Below are 19282 nucleotides of genomic sequence, written 5' to 3'. Positions count from 1 at the left end.
TGACCCATGCCTCTGTCTCCAGGAAGGGCAGCACCCGACATCAATTACTCTGAGTTGGGTTTGGTGATAAATCTGCAGCATGGTTGTAGTATTACGAGGACTCATTGCTAAGCCTTGGCTATTAGACTTAAATTGATTGGGTGTCATCTCAATGGAACAAATATATACTGACAAGTGATTAGCTTTCCGGGGTTATGTTTTCATTAAGGGTATCTGTCTTTTATGTTCTCTTATAATCTCAGCAGATGAGAGGAAACATCAGTGAGACCCACGGGGAGTAATTCTAACTGCATGGATTTCACTCTGTTCCCTGGACCCTACGTACCTTCTAGAGAGGAATCTTGTGCATTAGCAATTTTTAGTTTGTTCCCCCTTTTTTCAAACCTTTATTTTGTATTATAAATTACTTTTAATGCACATTTAGATGAAGATATTTATGGTTTCTAATTCATTGATAAAGAAAATTATTCCAAGTGAAAAATGGAAAAGGAAATATAAAAGAAAAATCAGTACATGCATTTTAAAACCTAGAAATCTACATAGCAAATAGCACCACAAATAAAACAGAAAGAAAAATCATCATTTGGGGGAAATGACAATGCATTTGCTAGGAATATAGAAAGATAGTCCTTACGATTTCATAGGAAAAATGCGAATATGCCAATAAAAAGAACACTCAAAGGCCATGAACAGGCAACCCAAATACTAGGAAAGAAACACAAATGGCAAAAACAAGTTAAAAGTATGTTCAATGTGACTAATAATCAAAAATGAAAAAAAAAGGACATATGAGTTTTTCTGATGTAGGTTGTCTATCTAGTTTATTTATTGATATCAGATTGGCAAAGATATATTACCTAATAAAAATGCAGGGTTGGAGAGGATTTGTGGAATCAAGCACTCATGCTTTATTAGTGTGAAAATAAATTGCCATAATTATCCTTCCTGACAATGCGATGATTAATTCATTCAACACATACTTGACAGTGTATAAATGAATTAAAATTTAAAATGAACATACTCTTTTACAGTGTTTGAACATCTAGGAATTTCACCTAAGGAAATAAAGGAATGCTAAGGAAAGAATATGTGCATAAGAATGTTCACAGTAAGTTAGAAATAATAAGAGTTCAGTAAGTTTTCAGAATACAAGACCAATATTCTTATATCTCTGAAAATAACAGAAGGTAAAAAATTTGAAGATGCTATTTAACAGAAAAATGCACGTTACATGTAACAAGCATGTTTTTAATGAATCACATACTCAGGAAAATAGATCCCATGACAACGTGAGAAACTATTTCACACTCATCATTGGACAATTATATAAACATCTAATGTCACGCAGTATTGCCAGCATGTGAAGCAACAGGCAGGCACTCTTACACTGATTGAGGGGGTGTGAGCTGCAGGCCAATGTGACAGTATATTGTAAGGTTAAAGACAAGCTTATCCACAATTCAGCTGTGTGATCCCTCAGCACATTTCCTAGAGTGACTTGCATAGGCATAGATAATAGAGAATTTTAAATAGTGGCATCATTTGGAATTGCAAGATAATTAGAAACAATATAAATATTCATTAAAAAGAGATTGTTTAAATATGTTGTAGTGTGGTTGTAAGGTGAAATATTACATAGCAGTAAGAAATGCACTGAGCTAAACCGATCAACAGGAATATCTCACAAATGATTCTGGGATAGGAAAGCAAATTTGCATAACAGTGCATCAAGTATGTAATATTTGTGTTGAAAACAGGTAAACTAAACTGCATATTTTAAGGAAACTTATAATGTAAAAGAAGTTTAGCCGGGCGCAGTGGCTCACACCTGTAATCCCAGCACTTTGGGAGGCCGAGGTGGGTGGATCACAAGGTCAAGAGATCGAGACCATCCTGGTCAGCATGGTGAAACCCTGTCTCTACTAAAAATACAAAAAATTAGCTGGGCATGGTGGTGCATGCCTGTAATCCCAGCTAATCGGGAGGCTGAGGCAGGAGAATTGCCTGAACCCAGGAGGTGGAGGTTGTGTGTGGTAAGCCGAGATTGCGCCATTGCACTCTAGCCTGGGTAACAAGAGCGAAACTCCATCTCAAAAAAAAAAGTTTAAAGAAATGCATAGTAATACTTAACCCCAAACTCAGGATATTCCTCCAAATGGGAGGGAGAAGATAGGCATCAAATGTATAAAATTGTTTAACTCTTAGTTGGGCAATTTGCAAGGAATTATTTATTAAACAAATATTTATACTCTTTAAATAACAGTTATAAATATTTTAACTAAAACTTTAAATTAAATAAGAACTTTTTAATTTTAACTTTCAATTTTAACTTTTAATTCAATAATTTAATTTAAAATGTAATTTACAACACTGACTTTAAAATGTATATATATAAAATTGTATACATGCCCTTTTAATTATTAAAAAGAAAATGAAACATTTTGTCTTTTTCTGATGTAGGGTGTTTATCCAATTCATTTATTTATATCAAATTGGCAAAGATGGAGTGCCTGACAAGACATTTGTCATATTTTATTATACAAAAATTCTGCAACAGTACTCACTGAAAACCTTTCAATAAAATCAAATCTATGTGTTTAGGCATCTTTTTTCTATTTGCTCTCAAGTATACCTCAACTGTCTAAATAAACTCCTAGAATATTTTAGGCTTTTAGTAAACATTTATTGAATATTTTATATATAGTGTTATGACTTTCTAGTTTGTTTCTTTCATACGATTTTGGAGGTACTGAAAAGTTTATTTTGATGGTATTAGATCTATCAAAATTTCTCACTAACATTTGTTCTGTTTCTTTTGTGCATAAAATATATTTTTCCATTGTGCGTTCTACTTTGTGATTCAGTTTTAAAAATTAGCTCTTTAATCCTCCTGAAAATCATTTTGTTAAAGCATATAACTTGTTTTTTTATTTTCCCTCCATTCGAGTTACTAAATAAGCCATCCTTTCTCCATGGATCTATATGCTAACATATTTTAAATTCTCTTCACACAAAAGGGTCTCCTGGCTATTTACGACACTCCATTTCCTCTCATCATATGTGTCCAAGATGAAGGTATTTTCCTTGCACTTGGGTGTTTATTGTACAAAAAATCATAAGGCCTTCAAAACAGCTCCTTTCATCATCACTTGGAGACCTGTGGAGATAAGGAGTTTTCCTAAGTTTTGGGAAGCTAGGGATGGACAGGGAATTCTCAAAGGACTATGATAGGGCCATCTTGTCGGGATCCTGAACAGTGTCTGTCTTTCTGGGGAAGGTCCACAACACGACCCAACAGATACCACCACAGGAGTCCACTTTCTGGCCATCTGTCCTGCGTTCAGTGAGCAGATGAGAGGGATGGTTCTGACATAGGTAACTGTGGCAAGTATCTTGAAAAGATATGTGCATTTAACTCTCTGGACCTGAATCTCTGATTTTCAAACTGAGGCTAAAAATGGACCTGCTTCACAGCAATTTCAAGGATGAATAGGTTACTGTGAGCACACAGTGCCTGGCATACTGACATTGCTCAGTCACGGATGGTTCTTGTAATATTACCCATTCATCAGAACACAGAACGATAGACTTAGAGTTCTTCAAGGAATGAGCAAATGGGAGTCACCAAGATGGCTGAGGAGATTGCCTTTCCCCCAGCAGCCCAGGATGGTGGCACTCCTCTGCCACTGGTCTGAGTGTCTAACGTGGGAGGAGGGGCTCCGAGAGGGCATTCTGGATCCTCTCATGCTGCTTGCACTGTGTCAAGATCCTGGTCTCAAACTTAGTGGCGATTGTGGGGCGTTGTGTGTGCGTGAACAGGAGGGTCTTGTTAAAGTAAATTCAAATGGACACCAGGCCTGAAGAGTCCCTGGGCAGGCAAAGCCAGTTAAGCCCCATAAATGACCTCAACTTCGCTGGATCTCCAAACATAAGGGAAATATAACTTGGGCTATTTCTTGTAAATGCCTATATTAAAAAAAAAATATGCTTAAAACTAGGCAATCAGAAGCCATCAGCTACCTCATAATTATGCAACTAGGGGCTTTCAGCAGGATATACTGAGTAAGAAAATGGTGTCATGGCAACCAACCAAATATTTTCTTCACTTTTGTGTTTTCTTTATACAAGCTTTCCCCTTCTGTTCTTTTGACAGACCCTTCAAACCACTTTTGGGCTGGAACTGCCAAATTCATGAATTGCTGTTTGCTCAAATAAACTCTTTAAAATTGTATTGCACCTCAGTTTACCTTTTAGCAGTTCCCACATGTGGAAAGCAGAGAAGAAATGAAGTCCAGCCCCACTGCTTGATACTGGTTTCTGGACTCATCAGAGAGCCAAGGAAGAAGGTAAGACTTACAGGGACCTTGCAGAGAACTGATGTCCTTGTATGTAAGGAGCTCCTGACCTTGAAGCATCTGTCAGTCCCTGTCTAAATACCTCTGGTCCTTGGAACTTGGAAAAAGAAGGAAAGAGATAGAAATGTTGTCACTTTTAGCAGGAGTACTGTGAGATGTCCTCTCCTCCCTGGAGGAGGCCTTCTTCAGTGAAAGCACAGGTTCCCCTGCCTTAGGGAGCCACAGGATGAGAGAGGCCCAGCCCTTCTCCTCAGAAGTCCCCCAGGATGGTGTAATACCCATATCCCTGAACTTAGGAAGTCCTTACCCAGGGCCTATTCAGTATCCTTCATCCTAATGCAGAGAGGCCTGGTAGTACAGGGGTTGCAGTTTATAGGATTCAAACTACCTTTTCTTCAGAGACTCCATGCCAGATGGGGAAAGAGGAAGTACATCTGGGTAGTCCCAGTGGGAGAAGACACAAGAGGGCATGACAGGAGAGAGGATAACCTGAGAACACTAATATTGGAGGATTGTAGTGTTAAAATAGTGTGGCAGTAGAGGAAATATTAGGGAAGCTTCCTGGAAATGGAGGAGGCTGATTGATGTTCATCCAAACCTCAGGCCAGACAATCAGAAGGACTTCCAGAAGCTGATTCTTTTTTCGGTGAACAGAAAGCACCAGCCATGCAGCCTCGACACGGGAAGGCCACGCGGAGAGCTTCGGAGCCCCGAGCCAACCGCTCCCGAGGCTTCTGCGCCAAGTGCCAGGGGCGCCCCGAGGGACCCAAACGAGTCTCTGGCTGCTCCCGAGGCCGCCCGGCCCAACGCGGGAAAGTTCGGCCCCGCGGGGGAATCGGGATCCGGGGAGAAGAAGGGCGCCCAGGACACCCAGGAGAGGCCGCCAGCCCGTGAGCTGGGGGCCCGCCGCAAGTAGGCCCCTCAGCCCGCCGAGGACGCGCGGCTCTCAGACGCCACCAGCGCCTCTGGGGCGGAGGGGCGGGAGCCTCCCGCGGCTCCCGAGCCGGCTTTTTCCAGAGCTGGTTCTCGCCGCCCGACGGGTGCGCGCTGCTCTGCGGAGCCCAGACCCCCGCCCGGGCCCTGGGACTTGCCAAGCCCCGGCCTGCGGGTCTCGGGCCCCATCCTCGGCCGAAGGGAGTCGGCGCCGCGGACCTGGAAGCTCCGGGCGGTTTTAGAGAAGTTAAGGCTCAGTCGCGACGATGTCTCCAAGGCGGCCAAGCTGGTGAACAGCGTTGTGGACCACCTGCTGCGCAGAGGCGGCACCCGGAGCTGCTATGAGCGCGTGAAGATTTCTGCACCTAATGAATCCGATGTCATGTTTAAACTGGAACTCCCCAGAATTCAACTAGAAGAATATTCCAACACTGGTGCATATTACTTTGTGAAATTCAAAAGAAATCCGAAGGAAAATCCCTGAGACAATTTTTAGAAGATGAAATATTATCAGCTTCTAAGATGCTAAGTTTAGGAAAATCATTAAGGAAGAAATTTAAAACATGCAAGATACAGACGTCATCGTGGAGAAAAAAAGAAGAGGGAGCCCTGCTGTAACACTTCTTATTAGAAAAGAAATATCTGTGGATATACTCCTGGCTTTGGAATCAAAAAGTAGCTGGTCTGCTAGCACCCAGGAAGGCCTACCCATCAAAAACTGGCTTTCAGCAAAAGTTAAGAGGGAGCTAAGAGGAAAGCCATTTTACCTTGTACCCAAGCATGCAAAGGAAGGAAATAGTTTCCAAGGTATTTTAAATATTAACATTAACTTAAAGAAGACATCAAAGACTTGTTCATGTTACATGCTCAGGCAGTATAAGGTCAACAGCCAACCAATGCTGTTGCCATTTCAAGAGCCATCAGGCAAAACAGGTTACAAGATGGGAGTTTGGTGACAGACAGACTTGAAAAGGGCATAGTTGTAGTATTAATATCAAATACTCAGTTTTAAAATGTCTAGCAATCCGGATTTGAATTTGATCTTTTTTTTTTTTTAATAAAGAAAAGCAGCAGTGGCCTTGGAGTCAGACTGCCCTGGTTCTGAATCCTCAGGCTCCTTCTACTAGCTGTGTGAACTTGAGCTAGTGATGATGCTTTCTGAACCCATTTGCTCATCTGTACATTGCGTTAACCAAAGCTACTTGGAAGATTCTGCAAGGATAAAATGTGCATGCAGTTCTGTGGCCACTTGTGTTCTGGCAGTTACACATTATTACATGCCAATATTATCACCAAAAAAAGGACTTCCAGAGGCGCAGAGGCGGTGTCTTTCACAGACTTGGACATCGTTTCCAAGCTCTTGACACCTGGGATGAACATTGGTGCATGTGTGTTTGCACGTGTGTGTGTCTATAATGTATGACTCCATTTGTATGGGCAGTGGCAAGAACAGAAACACTTTGACGCCCATTTGCAGAAGTGAGCTTCAAGGTTTATTTGTACTAGAGCAGTCTGCATTTTTAAAGTATAAGCTACATGGAGTCATTTCGTTATGTTTGCTTAAAGAGGCACAAGGTAAAATTCTTTGGGAGACTAGCTGGGGAGAGAGGGAGGATATCAGGAAGAAGGAGGTTGATGGCTGAGTAGGATATGTCTGTCTCCCTGCCTGCTTCAGCATGCTGGTTATTAAGACATCATCGCTCCACTTCAGTCCTCCCTTCCTCCTCTGGCCTTACGATGGAGGTTTGGGATTGTCAATCCCGTTTCTCTTTGCTGGCTGTTTCCTGAAGTCTCTGCCAGTAGGGGAAGCTAGAGAAGACTTGGAGGCTGGCAGAGGGACAAGGAACAGGCTTCCTTAGATTCCTGTAGAGTTCTCCAAGTCACCCCAACATGACTTCTCACCCCAGCAGGAGCAATTTTAGCAACAGTGGTTCCAGTGTGAAGTTTTTTCCACTCACAAAACCAACCTTGTTGGGTTCTCATGGAGACCCTAGGACCAGCACCAGCTGTGTCCCTCCTCAGAAGCATAAGTCCAGACTCACAGGGCCCCTCCTCTGAGCTCAGAGACCCCTGCACCCATGAGAAGGGCCCCTTTCCTAGAGGCCTGAGTTTCAATTCATGGGCCACTGCTCCAAGCTTCTACATTTTGATAATTTCAAGACATTCCCTTCCCCTACTGTTGGCGGCATGGTGGCAATGACAGTGACCGCCTCCACGAACCCTCTTTGTCCTGCATTGGTCTTGTCAGTTCTCTGATGCCAAGTAAGCAATTCTTTATACAAACTTCGGTCTGTTAATGTAAATCTAAATATCATCATTCTTTTTCCTGACTTGAACCTGTCCGAGGCACCGAGGGGCAGGGGTCAGCTCTAGTAAGGACCAGGGGCTGAAGGAGTTAAGCAAGCCATGCTGCTTCAAGGCCCAATAACCAGGGGATGGAGCTGAGATCAGACATGCTATCCCTCGCGGCACATTTACAAGCAACAGTAATGCAGTCTAGAACAAGTTGATGAGCGGATCATTTGTTTTATTGTTTCGTGCACAATGGGGATTGCCAAGGAAATCAGGGGAATGAGGCAAGGCCTTCTATTGGGTGTTCCCAGGCCAGGTGCACAGATGGAATCAGAGGTCAGAAGATGGATTTTTGTGAGAGGACAGATTTCTGGATTCTAGGTCAGAGGAATCGTCCAGGACAGAGTTTGAAGTCTTTCTAAAATGTCCCAGCAACACAGCCGAGCCCAAGGAAGATGAAGTTGCCCCTTTCATGGCTTGAAATGTGCTCTTTTAGGCTCAGGATCCAGTTCAACAGCAGCCTCCAGAGTGCTGGCCACTGCCCCCTCCGCAGCAGCTGGAGCCCCCTGAGGGCTGGCTGCAGCAGTCAGAGCTCTGGGGCCTGTGGCGGTGGGACCTGCGGCGCCTGTGGTGGCTCAGGCAGCAGCCACCTCCCCCAGAACTGCAGCAGCCCCCAGAGCTGGAGCCACAGCAGCCCCCAGAGCTGACACTGCAGCAGGAAGACACTGGAGGGCACTTAGGGGGACACTTTGGGGGGCATTTAGGGGCAGGGCATTTAGGAGGACACTTGGGGGTGCACTTGGGAGGGGGCTGGCACTGCTGCTGGCTCTGCTGGCAGGACATCTTGGCAGCGAGTGTTCAGGAGCTGAAGGAGAGTCAGAAGGTAAGTTAGACGGAGGCAGAGGCCACCCCTGCCTGTTCTTGTCCTTTACGCATTATTTCTAGACCTTTCATTTTCAAAGCCTTGTATCAAACAGGAAAATCACCTGCAATGGTTTTATCACTCTCAGGGTTTACCAAGTGCTTTCATTCATGGGGTCTCCTTTCAAATCTTATTTGAGACATTCTCGAGCAATCTATAATCTCCAAATATGTAAATAAAGTTTCTGGTCATTAAACCTCCTAAGTGTGGGAGAGAAGGCCAGGAGATAAACTGGCTCCAGGCCAGCATTTATTCTACCACATCTCCATGAATTCTGAAGATGTTCAATGTTGCGACAAGTTTAGAGATGAAAACCTCTTTCAGGAAAAATCAAAAGGGGTTTCTCTCAGAGGAACTGACAGATTTCAGTTTGCAGGAATATAGGAAACCGTAACTGCAAAGGATGTTGGAGTCCATTTGTTTCAACCAACTCAATATATAAATAAACTAAAGCCAAAAGAGGTGACTTTACCGGCCTAGTTATTCGGTAGCATGTCACAGTTGTTCCTGGGTCCCCTGGCTCCCAACCCAGGCTCTGCTCTCTAGCACATGCTGCCTTCCCAGGCCTGTCCCCAGGCACTGTCACATGGTTTCTGAGCTCCAGTGTGCACTCCGTTTTCTGCTTCAGATCTGGTTGGCATCTAACAAGATCCACAGTTATCTCTGATCCTTTCTTCCTCTAAGTAGCAGTGTTTTCAGCAAGTCTTTTATGAAAATGAGTGTGTCCCTATCTCCAAAATTATATTCCCACTATGCAACCCACTCCAGCATAATCTAGTGGCCAATGTATTTGTTCTCTGAAACCAGAGAAACGTACTAAGCAACTGAAAACAATTTGGTTCCTCTGAATCTGTGTCATACAGCCTTACAGATTCTACCGGTTGCTCTTAATCTCTCTCACTTCACCCACCCCTCTACCTCCTCTTTCTGATTTCTGCCTCCACCCCATTTCTTGTTAATCACAATTCCAGGCCCCTGAGGCTCTTCCCAGCCTCTCCTCCTGCCTGGCCTGACTTTCTGTTCCCTCCTGTCTGAGCATCCCTCTATGGAAGCCCCTGCTCCTTTTCCCAGGGGACACTTACCAGGATCACAGGCAGCACGGGGTTCTTCAGCACCTCAGGAGGTGAGTGGATGGGGTGCTCTGGCCCAGAGCCCTTTTATCCTGGCCTGGGCTCTGCCTCCAGCAGTGAGACAGGGCCTGGGCACGAGAGAACCTGCCTCCTGACACCCACGTTGGTCCTGTGACAGGTGGTGACTGGCAGTTCTGCACATACCTTCCTTCATGGGTGTTCAGGAAGCTGCTCCCCGCTAGGAAAGAGCTTGGTGGAAATGGGGGCTTGTGGTAGATGAAATGGACATTGTGGTTCCTGGAGTCTTCAGTGGCCTATTTCCTATGAAGACGGCTCTCTTCGTAGTCTTGTATTCACACTTAAGAATTCTGCTCAAACAACTTTTTCCTTCCATCCTAGATACTAACTATTCATCTAGACTTTTGGCTCTAGATAGCTTGGTTAAAAATCCACATGTCTGCATTGTAGGGTTTGTCTGCTCCCACGTGTGCATGTGTGTGCATCATAGTAGTTGAGAAAAGAGGCCTTGGGGACCCTGGCAAAGTATTCAATATGTTTGGTCATTGGCTTTCTGATATTTTAAATAGAGATAGTAAGAGAAATACCTTTTCGGCAGGATTTATAAACTAATTAACATGCCAAAGGGAAAGTAACCTGAGAGAGTATGTGGCATGTGGTTATAACCAGAAAATGGCTGGATGGATAGATGGACAGATAGATAGAGACAGACAGACACAAAGAGAAATAGAGGCTACCTGAGATTGTAATGGACCTTGAGAATTTTGAAAGCCACAGATGCCTTTGAAGTTAGGTGGATCTTGTTAAAACTAGAGACCGTTTTTTCCCTCCTACACACCTCAGTGAATTGGGCTTTCTGATGGTGAATCCAGAGTGGGTATAAGAAAAGAGGACTAAAGAGATGCATACTGCCCCAAATTATAGCATAAAAAGAATTTGCTCAGCACTTCCCCTTACTGCCGCCATGTGAAGAAGGACGTGTTTGCTTCCCCTTCCACCATGATTGTAAGTTTCCTGAGGCCTCCCCAGCCGTGTTGAACTGTGAGTTAATTAGACTTCTTTCCTTTATAAATTACCCAGTCTTGGGTATGTGTTTATTAGCAGCACGAGAAAAGACTAATACAGACGGCCACAGCAGTAGGAAATGAGATGAGAAAATACCATTGCTGATAATTACCAAATATTACTATATATCCACACCCTCATGGTCACAATTTCCAATTCCAGCACCCCTAAAAGCTGGATTTGTATGTGATTGCTGAGAATATTCATATGGTGGCAAAAATAAAAAAACTGACCTGAACAGACAGTGAGCTCATTTCACCTTGCTGTAAATATTCTTTTTTTTTTTTATTTGAGATGGAGTTTCACTCTTGTTACCCAGGCTGGAGTGCAATGGCGCAATCTCGGCTCACTGCAACCTCTGCCTCCTGGGTTCAGACAATTCTCCTGCCTCAGCCTCCTGAGTAGCTGGGATTACAGGCATGCGCCACCATGCCCAGCTAATTTTTTTTGTATTTTTAGTAGAGACAGAGGTTCATCATGTTAACCAGGATGCTCTCTTTCTCTTGACCTCGTGATCCACCTGCCTCGGCCTCCCAAAGTGCTGGGATTACAGGCGTGAGTCACCGCGCTCAGCCTGCTGTAAATATTCTTATGTTCTGTTGTAAAAATATGAATTTCCTCCGCAAGGGAAAGAATCCCTGAAGCCTTAGGGATGGCAGGTGGTCCTGGACTGCCAACCGTCATTGCCTGCCCAACATGTGGTCCAATCCTTGGGTCTAATTCCATGGTATTGAGACTGAACATGGCCAATTTTGAAGTATACCTGTAGTGTGACTAATGAGTTCGATTCACTGTGTTACCCTCCTTAAAAAAAAAGTTCTAAATTTCAAAACACATCTGTGTCCAGTGATCTAGGATAAGAGTCGTTCAAGGAACAAACAACTCTCACATTTTTCAGGAGTAACAATCTATCTCTAATAATCACTAATTTGTTTAAGAGACCATTCTATCAGTCTGTCTGCTCAAATTCTCAGAGTTGAACAAGCTTCAGATTCTCCCCATTTTTAATTGATACCCCAAGATTTTCCCCACTCCTAATCATACCTCCAGCCCTAATTCAAAATGTATTTCTATAGGTGTGTTTTTTTTTATTTATTCTCAGCTAGTCTCCTGTATCAGTGGGAACCCAGAATAGCAGCCATGGGCACCTGGAAGAGCATCTATGGACACCTGAAGAGCATCTGTGGGCACGTGGAAGAGCATCCATGGGCACGTGGAAGAGCAGCCGTGGTCAATGGAAGAGCAGCTGTGGACACGTGGAAGAGCAGCTGTGGGCATGCTCTTGAAGCCCTCCCAAGGGCCATTGTACATTTTCGTCTCTTTCTTCTTTTACCCATTAAACTCATTAATTAATCATCAATACAAATCATTCCTCTTTGTGTTATACTTTTTTGAGACAATGGAATTTCCTGCTTATACGTTTTTCGGGTTGCCACTAGCGCTCCATGGCAACTAAGTAGGAAGGTTAGAAAGTGAGTGTTCTCAGCTTTTGGACAAGTTTGCCAAATAATGATTACAACGACTGGCACAGATCATCTACTCACAATTGCCATAATAGCCATGATAATCTACTCTTCCATAGTCAGTATACAGATCCCTTGGGGAAAAATTAAAACCTTCTGCATATCCTTAAAGTGTAACTGCTCGCTCGTATTTGCATGTATTCCTGCCTTATAGAGACTTTTTATTTTTAATGAACTGGAGGTTCTTGGGATGAAGGCAAGGGGAAAGGGTGATCACTGCTGGCTTGGGAGGGCCCTGAGGACAAAGCCTAGGCCTTTCCTCTAACTCAGTGGTTCTCAATGGGGTGGGGTTAAGGGTGGATTTTGTACCCTCCCAACCTGACTACCACACCTCAAAAGAGGACACTGGACAATCTGGATAAGTGTTTGATCATCACAGCTCCTGTCATCTAGTGGGTAGAAGCCAGGGATGCTGCTAAGCATCTTTCAAATCACAGAATAGGCCTTCCCTAAGAAAGAATTATCTTGCCCAAATGGTCAGTGGTGCTGAGGATGAGAAACCTCACTCTGGTACAGGATTAAGACTATACCCACTGGACACTGGAGACACCTCCTGGATTTATCACCAAACAAACCTCTGAAGAATGCTGATGAAATGCTGTGGAAATGACTGATTAATTAATTATTGCTCAATCCAGAGTTCACATTCTGCCAGGTCAAGGAAGGACACCTTTCAGTGACTAAGGACCCAATTCCGACTCAAGCCTAAATAGTATTTCCGATTGACTGCAAAGCCTCCCCTCTCTGGTGTTTCCACTCCCTCTGGCTGAGCTAAGGAGCTGTGCTGATGGTGTCAATACACTGATGACCGTCTGTGATGGCTGCTGACCTTGCTGTGCTCAACCCCACCTTCACTTTGGTATCTGGGCTTCCTTCCCCATATCTTATACTTCCTCTAGACTCAGTGTTTTGCTTAAGGCATTTTTCCAATTCATCCCATCCCTGTCCTCTCTACTATTCCATATCCCACCACCGCTTCAATTCCTCCTTCTTGAAGCTTCCTGCCTGCCCCTGCTGACCACATTCATTCCTACATGTGCGTCTCTGTGGCTCATTCAGCATCTGCGTTGGCCTAGGCTTGCCACTCTTGTGGCCCACCTCCTTCATCAAACAGGCTGTTCCCCAAGCCAATCATTTCCCTTTTCTCAAGGTGAATATTTCGCTGCCAGAAGCAAATATATTTTTAGTGTTTTATAATATACAAAGTGTTAAGTATTTTAAATAGCTTATGTCATTTAATCCTCAGTGTGATCCGACAGGTGGACATATTTTGAGCTACATTTTATAGATGGGGGAACTGAGTGCCAAAAAATTGCCTAAGTCAAGACCTCTCAGCTAATGAGTGGTGGAGCTGGGCTTAAACTCTTCTCTCACAATGGCCCTTCCATGCACTTTCCATTGCTGAATGTTTAGGCCCCGCAGCCTCTCAGCCCCTTCTTCCCACACATCTGGCTCAGTACCCCTCCCCTTCTGATGCTGTCTGGGATGCCTGCCCAGGTCATCTTCATTGCTACATATGTTCTTATTTCCAGATCAGTTGGATATTTTGATTTATTGTATAACTTTTAAAAATATGCCCGTTTATCTGTTTTTCTCTGCTTAGAATTTAAACTCCTTGAGAACAGAGATCTTTGATTTGTTCACTGATTTATTCCAATCATCCAAATTAGTGTCCGGTACATAATAAATACTCAATTAACACTGAATAAATATTTATCAAATGCATGGATGAACAACATATTTCATTTCCAAACAGTTCTATTACTTTTTCTTCATTTCCAGCCAGAATCTTCTTACAGTTTCCATGCATTGAATCTGAACTCTTTGTTTTACTAAAACAGCTGATTAGTTTTCTAAATGAAACCACTTCAAGTAATGGAAGATGGAAGCATGCTAGTCCTTTCAAAACATAGTGTTACTCTTCCTTCCACAGGGAGGATGACCCAGTTTTGGCATAAGATTAGCCTAGGCTTGAATTCCAGCACTAGCAAGTCTTAGATGTGTGACCGGACAAGCTAGTTAACCTCTCTAGATTTTGTTTCTTCTAATGTCTGTAAAATGGAGTGAATGCAATCACCTTTCCAAGTTGTGAGCATGAGGAAGGGTTTCCCACCTCAGATGGTGGCTGGCGTATAGTAGATCATCGTCCTCCAGCCCCACACATTTGACCTGAGCTGACCACAGTGCTCAGGTGTGCGCATCTGTGCCACACAGAATGATCCCTTCATACAGAGCTATTCAGAACAACAGTTCGTTGCCATTTGACATAGTCTCACTCTTGGCCCACACTAAGATTTTGATCAACCAAAATTCTTCACGTACGTAACCGCACATCCAACCACTCATCTTCTACAGGGATGCCTAAGCCTTAATCTTAATGTACATTAAACTTCATGTTTACCTTAATTACACTTTATCTTGTCAGATTAAATTCATTATTCTTACCCATGTTAAATCTAAATTTTACTCTCCAATTCTCCCTCATAACTTAAGGTAATCTGAAATTTAGGCCAGTTTCTTTTCAAGTCTCTCCCCAAGGTGTTGATAAAAAGTTCATTAGAACAGGGCTGAGAATGGAGTCCTGGGACCAGCATAAACCTTCCATATAGCTTAGGAACCAGGAAGGATATTTAACTAATGAGGGCCGACTCCTCACTGGGCTGTCTGTCACTAAGTCAGTGATGCTGACAGCATGCCTACTGTTATCTCTGAGGGGAGAGAAGACTCTCCTCTCTACCCCATCATCAGCTAACTGCTACTCGTCTGTCACATCTGTCCTGTGGTTGCTTCCTTTGGGCCCCGAATGTGCTACACTGACCCTTCTGTGCGCTTCCAGGGTACCCTGAGCCTCCCGTGTTGAAGCTCTCACCGTACTATTGTCTGCATTGCTCACCAGTGTATTTCCAGGATCGATACCAGTTCCTAGCAGATAGCAGAGCCTCAATAAATATTTGTCAAGTGAATAGATGTGTTGATGCAATTTCATAAGTGGTTTCCTCCCTCCCTGATGGACGTGTACTAGAGAATAGAGGAAAGGTGTGGACCAAGCTCAGGGTTCCTATGATGAGATGTGATGGGTATATTTGGCACTGCTTGGGTTATTCCGAGGTCCCTAGATACCATCTAGCTTAGCCCTCCAGAACAGGAAGCACCGTCTTTTGGAGGAATGAGCTGGATGGTCTCTGGCAATGAGAAGCAAATAGATCATCAGGCATCACCCTGCCTTCCTGACTAGTCTCATGCCATGCCGGAATTCATGATTCTGATGACTGCTGTCCACCTGTGGATTCTGACATGAACAGCTGAGCTATTCTCTGATGCATAACAGTTGTATTTGTTTATGCACTAAAGGCTGTTATGACGTGTAGAACAAACTGTGTGTGTGGAACGTCTTTCTCTCAATGTCCGGGTAATACCTGGGTAGAGGAGAGATATGCTGTAGCGAGGCCCCTGTCGCTTATGTGTCTGTAACATACGCCAGATCTCCTCATTCTGGCTGTTTTGGGTGGAAGCGAAGATTGGGATTTAACTGTGAGAAAGAAAGAGATTCCTTCATCTTAAGGTGCTTCTAGACCAAGAGGTGGATAATTTGTGTCCCCACATGGACAATTGCATAAAACCTCCTACAAGAAACCAGGAAACAATCAGCTCTGTCTTCACCACCACAGCCACATCCTACTCCTGCTGTGGCCAGATGTGCACAGCTTTCAACCCTCCTTCTAGGTAAGCTCACGCTCCTGCGTGTTCACATTTCTGATTGATCAGAATAATTCTCAAATGGAGGTTCCTGATTTTATCCTGGAAGTTTAAGTTAAGTCGTTCTAAGACACATCCTGGGACTCTGTGTCTTTAAGTGAATACCCCAGGTAATTTCACTCTAGCATACTGCCTTCCTCAAAAAGGAATTTTATTTTATTATTTTATTTTATTTTTCAGGAAAATTCATTTATTTTGTGAGGGCAAGGCAGGGAAGTGAGGAGGGAGGGAAGGGGCAACCTCTCACCCTCACAGGCACCAGGCCTTGTTTCTCCCCCAGATAAGCTAAGGTCGGCCAGAGCTGAGGGGAGTGAGGCAGGGAGGATGCAGGAGCCTGTGGGAGCCAGAGAAGCTGGGGTCAGAGGTAGAAGCTGGGGCTGTTGGGTGAAAGGCGAGGCAAGGTCAGAGATGAAATGCAGCTGGGAGAGAGGGGTCCAGTGTAAACCAGGACTTACAGGTCTAGAGGTCAACTGAGATTCATAGGGGGTCAAAGAGAAGTTGGTGCCAGAGGTAGGAGCTGAGGCTCAGGTGGGGGGGGTCAAAGGTGAGGCAAGGTCAGAGGTGAAGTGCAGCTCAGAGAAAAGAGTCAAATGTAAACCAGGACTAATAGATCTAAAGGTAAAATGGGAATCATGGGGGACAGGGGTTACAGGTGAAGCAGAGGTCAGGGTTGAAGGATGGCCCACGAAGTTAAAGGTGCAGTTTCCAGAGTCAGAAGAGGTATAGCGGGCATCCTCCTGGGAATGTCAAGGTTGGAAGAGCTCAAGGGGGTCAAAGATACATGAGGGCTCAAGGGTCAAAGGGGAGCCAGGGTCGGAGATGAAGTAGCCAGAGGTAAAGGGAGCTCCAAAGGCATCGTTAGGGTCAGGGTGAAGTCACAGGGGTGAGTCAGGCTTGGAGGGGAAGCGGGGCTCTAGGGGTCAGAGATGGGGGGTCTGGGGGGGGTCAGAGGTCAGAAGCCTCAAGGGGCCAGACGCAAAGCAATGGGAACAGCCTAGGCCACCTCCTCCTCGGCCTCCTCCTCGAACTCGCCCTCCTCGGCCGTGGCGTCCTGGTACTGCTGGTACTCGGACACCAGGTCGTTCATGTTGCTCTTGGCCTCAGTGAACTCCATCTCATCCATGCCCTTGCCCGTGTACCAGTGCAGGAAGGCCTTGCGCCGGAACATGGCCATGAACTGCTCGGAGATGCGCTTGAGCAGCTCCTGGATGGCCATGCTGTTGCCGATGAAGGTGGCGGCTATCTTGAGGCCACGGGGCAGGATGTCGCACACCGCTGTCTTCACGTTGTTGGGTATCCACTCCACGAAGTAGCTGCTGTTCTTGCTCTGCACGCTCAGCATCTGCTCATCCACCTCCTTCATGGACATGCGGCCCCGGAACACGGTGGCCACAGTCAGATAGTGGCTGTGGCGCGGGTCGCACGCGGCCATCATGTTCTTGGCATCAAACATCTGCTGGGTGAGCTCGGGCACCGTCAGGGCCCGGTACTGCTGGCTGCCCCGGCTGCTCAGGGGCGCGAAGCCGGGCATGAAGAAGTGCAGGCGTGGGAAGGGCACCATGTTCACCGCCAGCTTGTGCAGGTCAGCATTGAGCTGGCCCGGGAAATGGAGGCAGGTGGTGTCCCCCCTCATGGTGGCTGACACCAGGTGGTTGAGGTCCCTGTAGGTGGGGGTGGTCAGCTTGAGGGTGCAGAAGCAGATGTCGTAGAGCGCCTCGTTGTTGATGAGGTAGGTGTCGTCTGTGTTCTCCACCAGCTGGTGCCCCGACAGTGTGGCGTTATAGGGCTCCACCACCGTGTCTGACACCTTGGGCGAGGGCACCACGCTGAAGGTGTTCATGATGTGGTCAGGGAACTCCTCCCGGATCTTACTGATGAGCAGTGTGCCCATCCCGGACCCCGTGCCGCCCCCCAGCTAATGGGTCAGCTGGAATCCCTGGAGACAGTCACAGCTCTCGGCCTCCTTCCGGGCCACTTCCAGGACAGCGTCCACCAGCTCCCTGCCCTCCGTGTAGTGCCCCTTTGCCCAGTTGTTGCCGGCTCCAGATTGGCCGAACACGAAGTTGTCCAGCCGAAAGATCTGCCCGAAGGGGCCAGAACGGGCAGAGTCCATGGTGCTGGGCTCCAGGTCCACCAGAATCGCTCTGGGGACATAATTTCCTCCTGTGGCCTCATTGTAGTACACGTTGATTCTCTCCAGTTGCAGGTTACTGTCCCCATGATATGTGCCTGTGGGGTAGATGCCATGTTCGTCACTGATAGCCTCCCAAAACTTGGCCCCGATCTGGTTGCCGCACTGGCCGGCCTGCAGGTGCACGATCTCCCGCATGGCGGTGGTGCTGAGGGTGGACGCGGCGGTGGTGGTGTGGGCGCGGGTGGAGGAGGATGCGGCGGAGCCGGCAGAGCATGGTCCCTGCGCCGCCGGGAGCCGCTTTATGACAAAAAGGAATTTTAGATAACCCCCCTGGTCTGGAAGGAACCTCTGAGAACATCCTTCATTCTGCAGTGAAGATCCCACGGTGGAAAGCTTAGAAAGAGAAGAGATACAGAATTGCAGGAGAATGTAAACAGGATTCCAAAGTGAGAAGCGTGATCTTCAGGCCTGATCTCTGTCATGTTTTCCCCCTCTGGAAGCCAGGCCCTGGTTCTGAGGCAGCATATCTGGATGTCAGGCATGGATGTCTGGCTTGATCTCTGCCGCACACTTTGTGACTTGGTCAATTCCTGCGCACTTCTGAGCAACAGTTCATCAGACTCTGGTACAGAAGCTACACAACCTGTGTGCGGCCTGACATCTGTGTGAGATTTGAAGAGGAGCCTGTCTGGTGCGTTTTTGAGTACATCGAAGGGCCTTATAAATGGTCTCTTTTGCACCTTTGGGTCTTCAGCCTTGGTTCTGGAGACACTTTCAGTTTTGTTCAAGTGGTTGACACAAAAGGAAAGGTCAGAAAACCAAGATGCCTGTCATCAGTGACATGGTGGATGGTGGAGAGTGGAAGGATGACCAGGCTCATCAGAGCTATTGCTGAAGGAGGTGAGATGCCCCAAACCACACTTCTGAGGTCACAGCCCCTGTTGCCAAATGCATTTTAAAAGCTCCAAGCTTTTAAAGCAGACAGATATACACAGACACAGAGATACACAAAAAGAAACTTGAAAAACTCAGACACACACCCCTGTGTGCCCTTTTCCTCTGAGCTGCTTGTCTCTGGCTGTAGAAATGGCCTGGAGGCTGGCTCCTGCATAGCCCTGGGCAGTGGAGAACCGCAGGCCATCGGGAGTTTCCTGACTCAGCTCCAGGCTGGCCCACCCAAAGACCCTTCTATTCTACCATCATTCTGGGAACCA

At 45.8% G+C, this 19282-nt stretch overlaps 3 protein-coding genes and 2 pseudogenes across 7 annotated transcripts in view; 2 read left to right on the top strand and 3 right to left on the bottom strand.

The window, feature by feature from the left end:
• Positions 1-19282, top strand: part of LOC103788982 (uncharacterized) — an 870763-nt gene that overhangs the window by 589395 nt on the left and 262086 nt on the right. The window lies entirely within an intron of this gene.
• LOC128930154 (cyclic GMP-AMP synthase pseudogene) lies at positions 5022-12008 on the top strand (annotated as a pseudogene). The gene is made up of 2 exons (XR_013529198.1): positions 5022-6863; positions 11758-12008. The product of XR_013529198.1 is annotated as a cyclic GMP-AMP synthase pseudogene (transcript).
• LOC103788991 (uncharacterized) lies at positions 7799-9635 on the bottom strand. Its single transcript, XM_008984412.5, has 2 exons — positions 9585-9635; positions 7799-8445 (listed from the first exon to the last, which is right to left on the bottom strand). The coding sequence occupies exon 2, from the start codon at positions 8421-8423 to the stop codon at positions 8091-8093; it is 333 nt and encodes a 110-aa protein (XP_008982660.3). The 5' UTR covers positions 8424-8445; positions 9585-9635; the 3' UTR covers positions 7799-8090.
• LOC128930153 (tubulin beta-4B chain) lies at positions 16490-18269 on the bottom strand. The gene has a single exon (XM_078355281.1). It carries the CDS (start codon positions 18261-18263, stop codon positions 17850-17852), a length of 414 nt encoding a protein of 137 aa, XP_078211407.1. The 5' UTR covers positions 18264-18269; the 3' UTR covers positions 16490-17849.
• LOC118149229 (tubulin beta-4A chain pseudogene) lies at positions 16929-18259 on the bottom strand (annotated as a pseudogene). Its single transcript, XR_013529197.1, has one exon. The product of XR_013529197.1 is annotated as a tubulin beta-4A chain pseudogene (transcript).

The sequence above is a fragment of the Callithrix jacchus genome, chromosome 18 (assembly GCF_049354715.1).
Source record: "Callithrix jacchus isolate 240 chromosome 18, calJac240_pri, whole genome shotgun sequence".
Lineage (NCBI taxonomy): Eukaryota > Metazoa > Chordata > Mammalia > Primates > Cebidae > Callithrix > Callithrix jacchus.
This window is presented reverse-complemented; position numbering and strand designations above follow the sequence as displayed.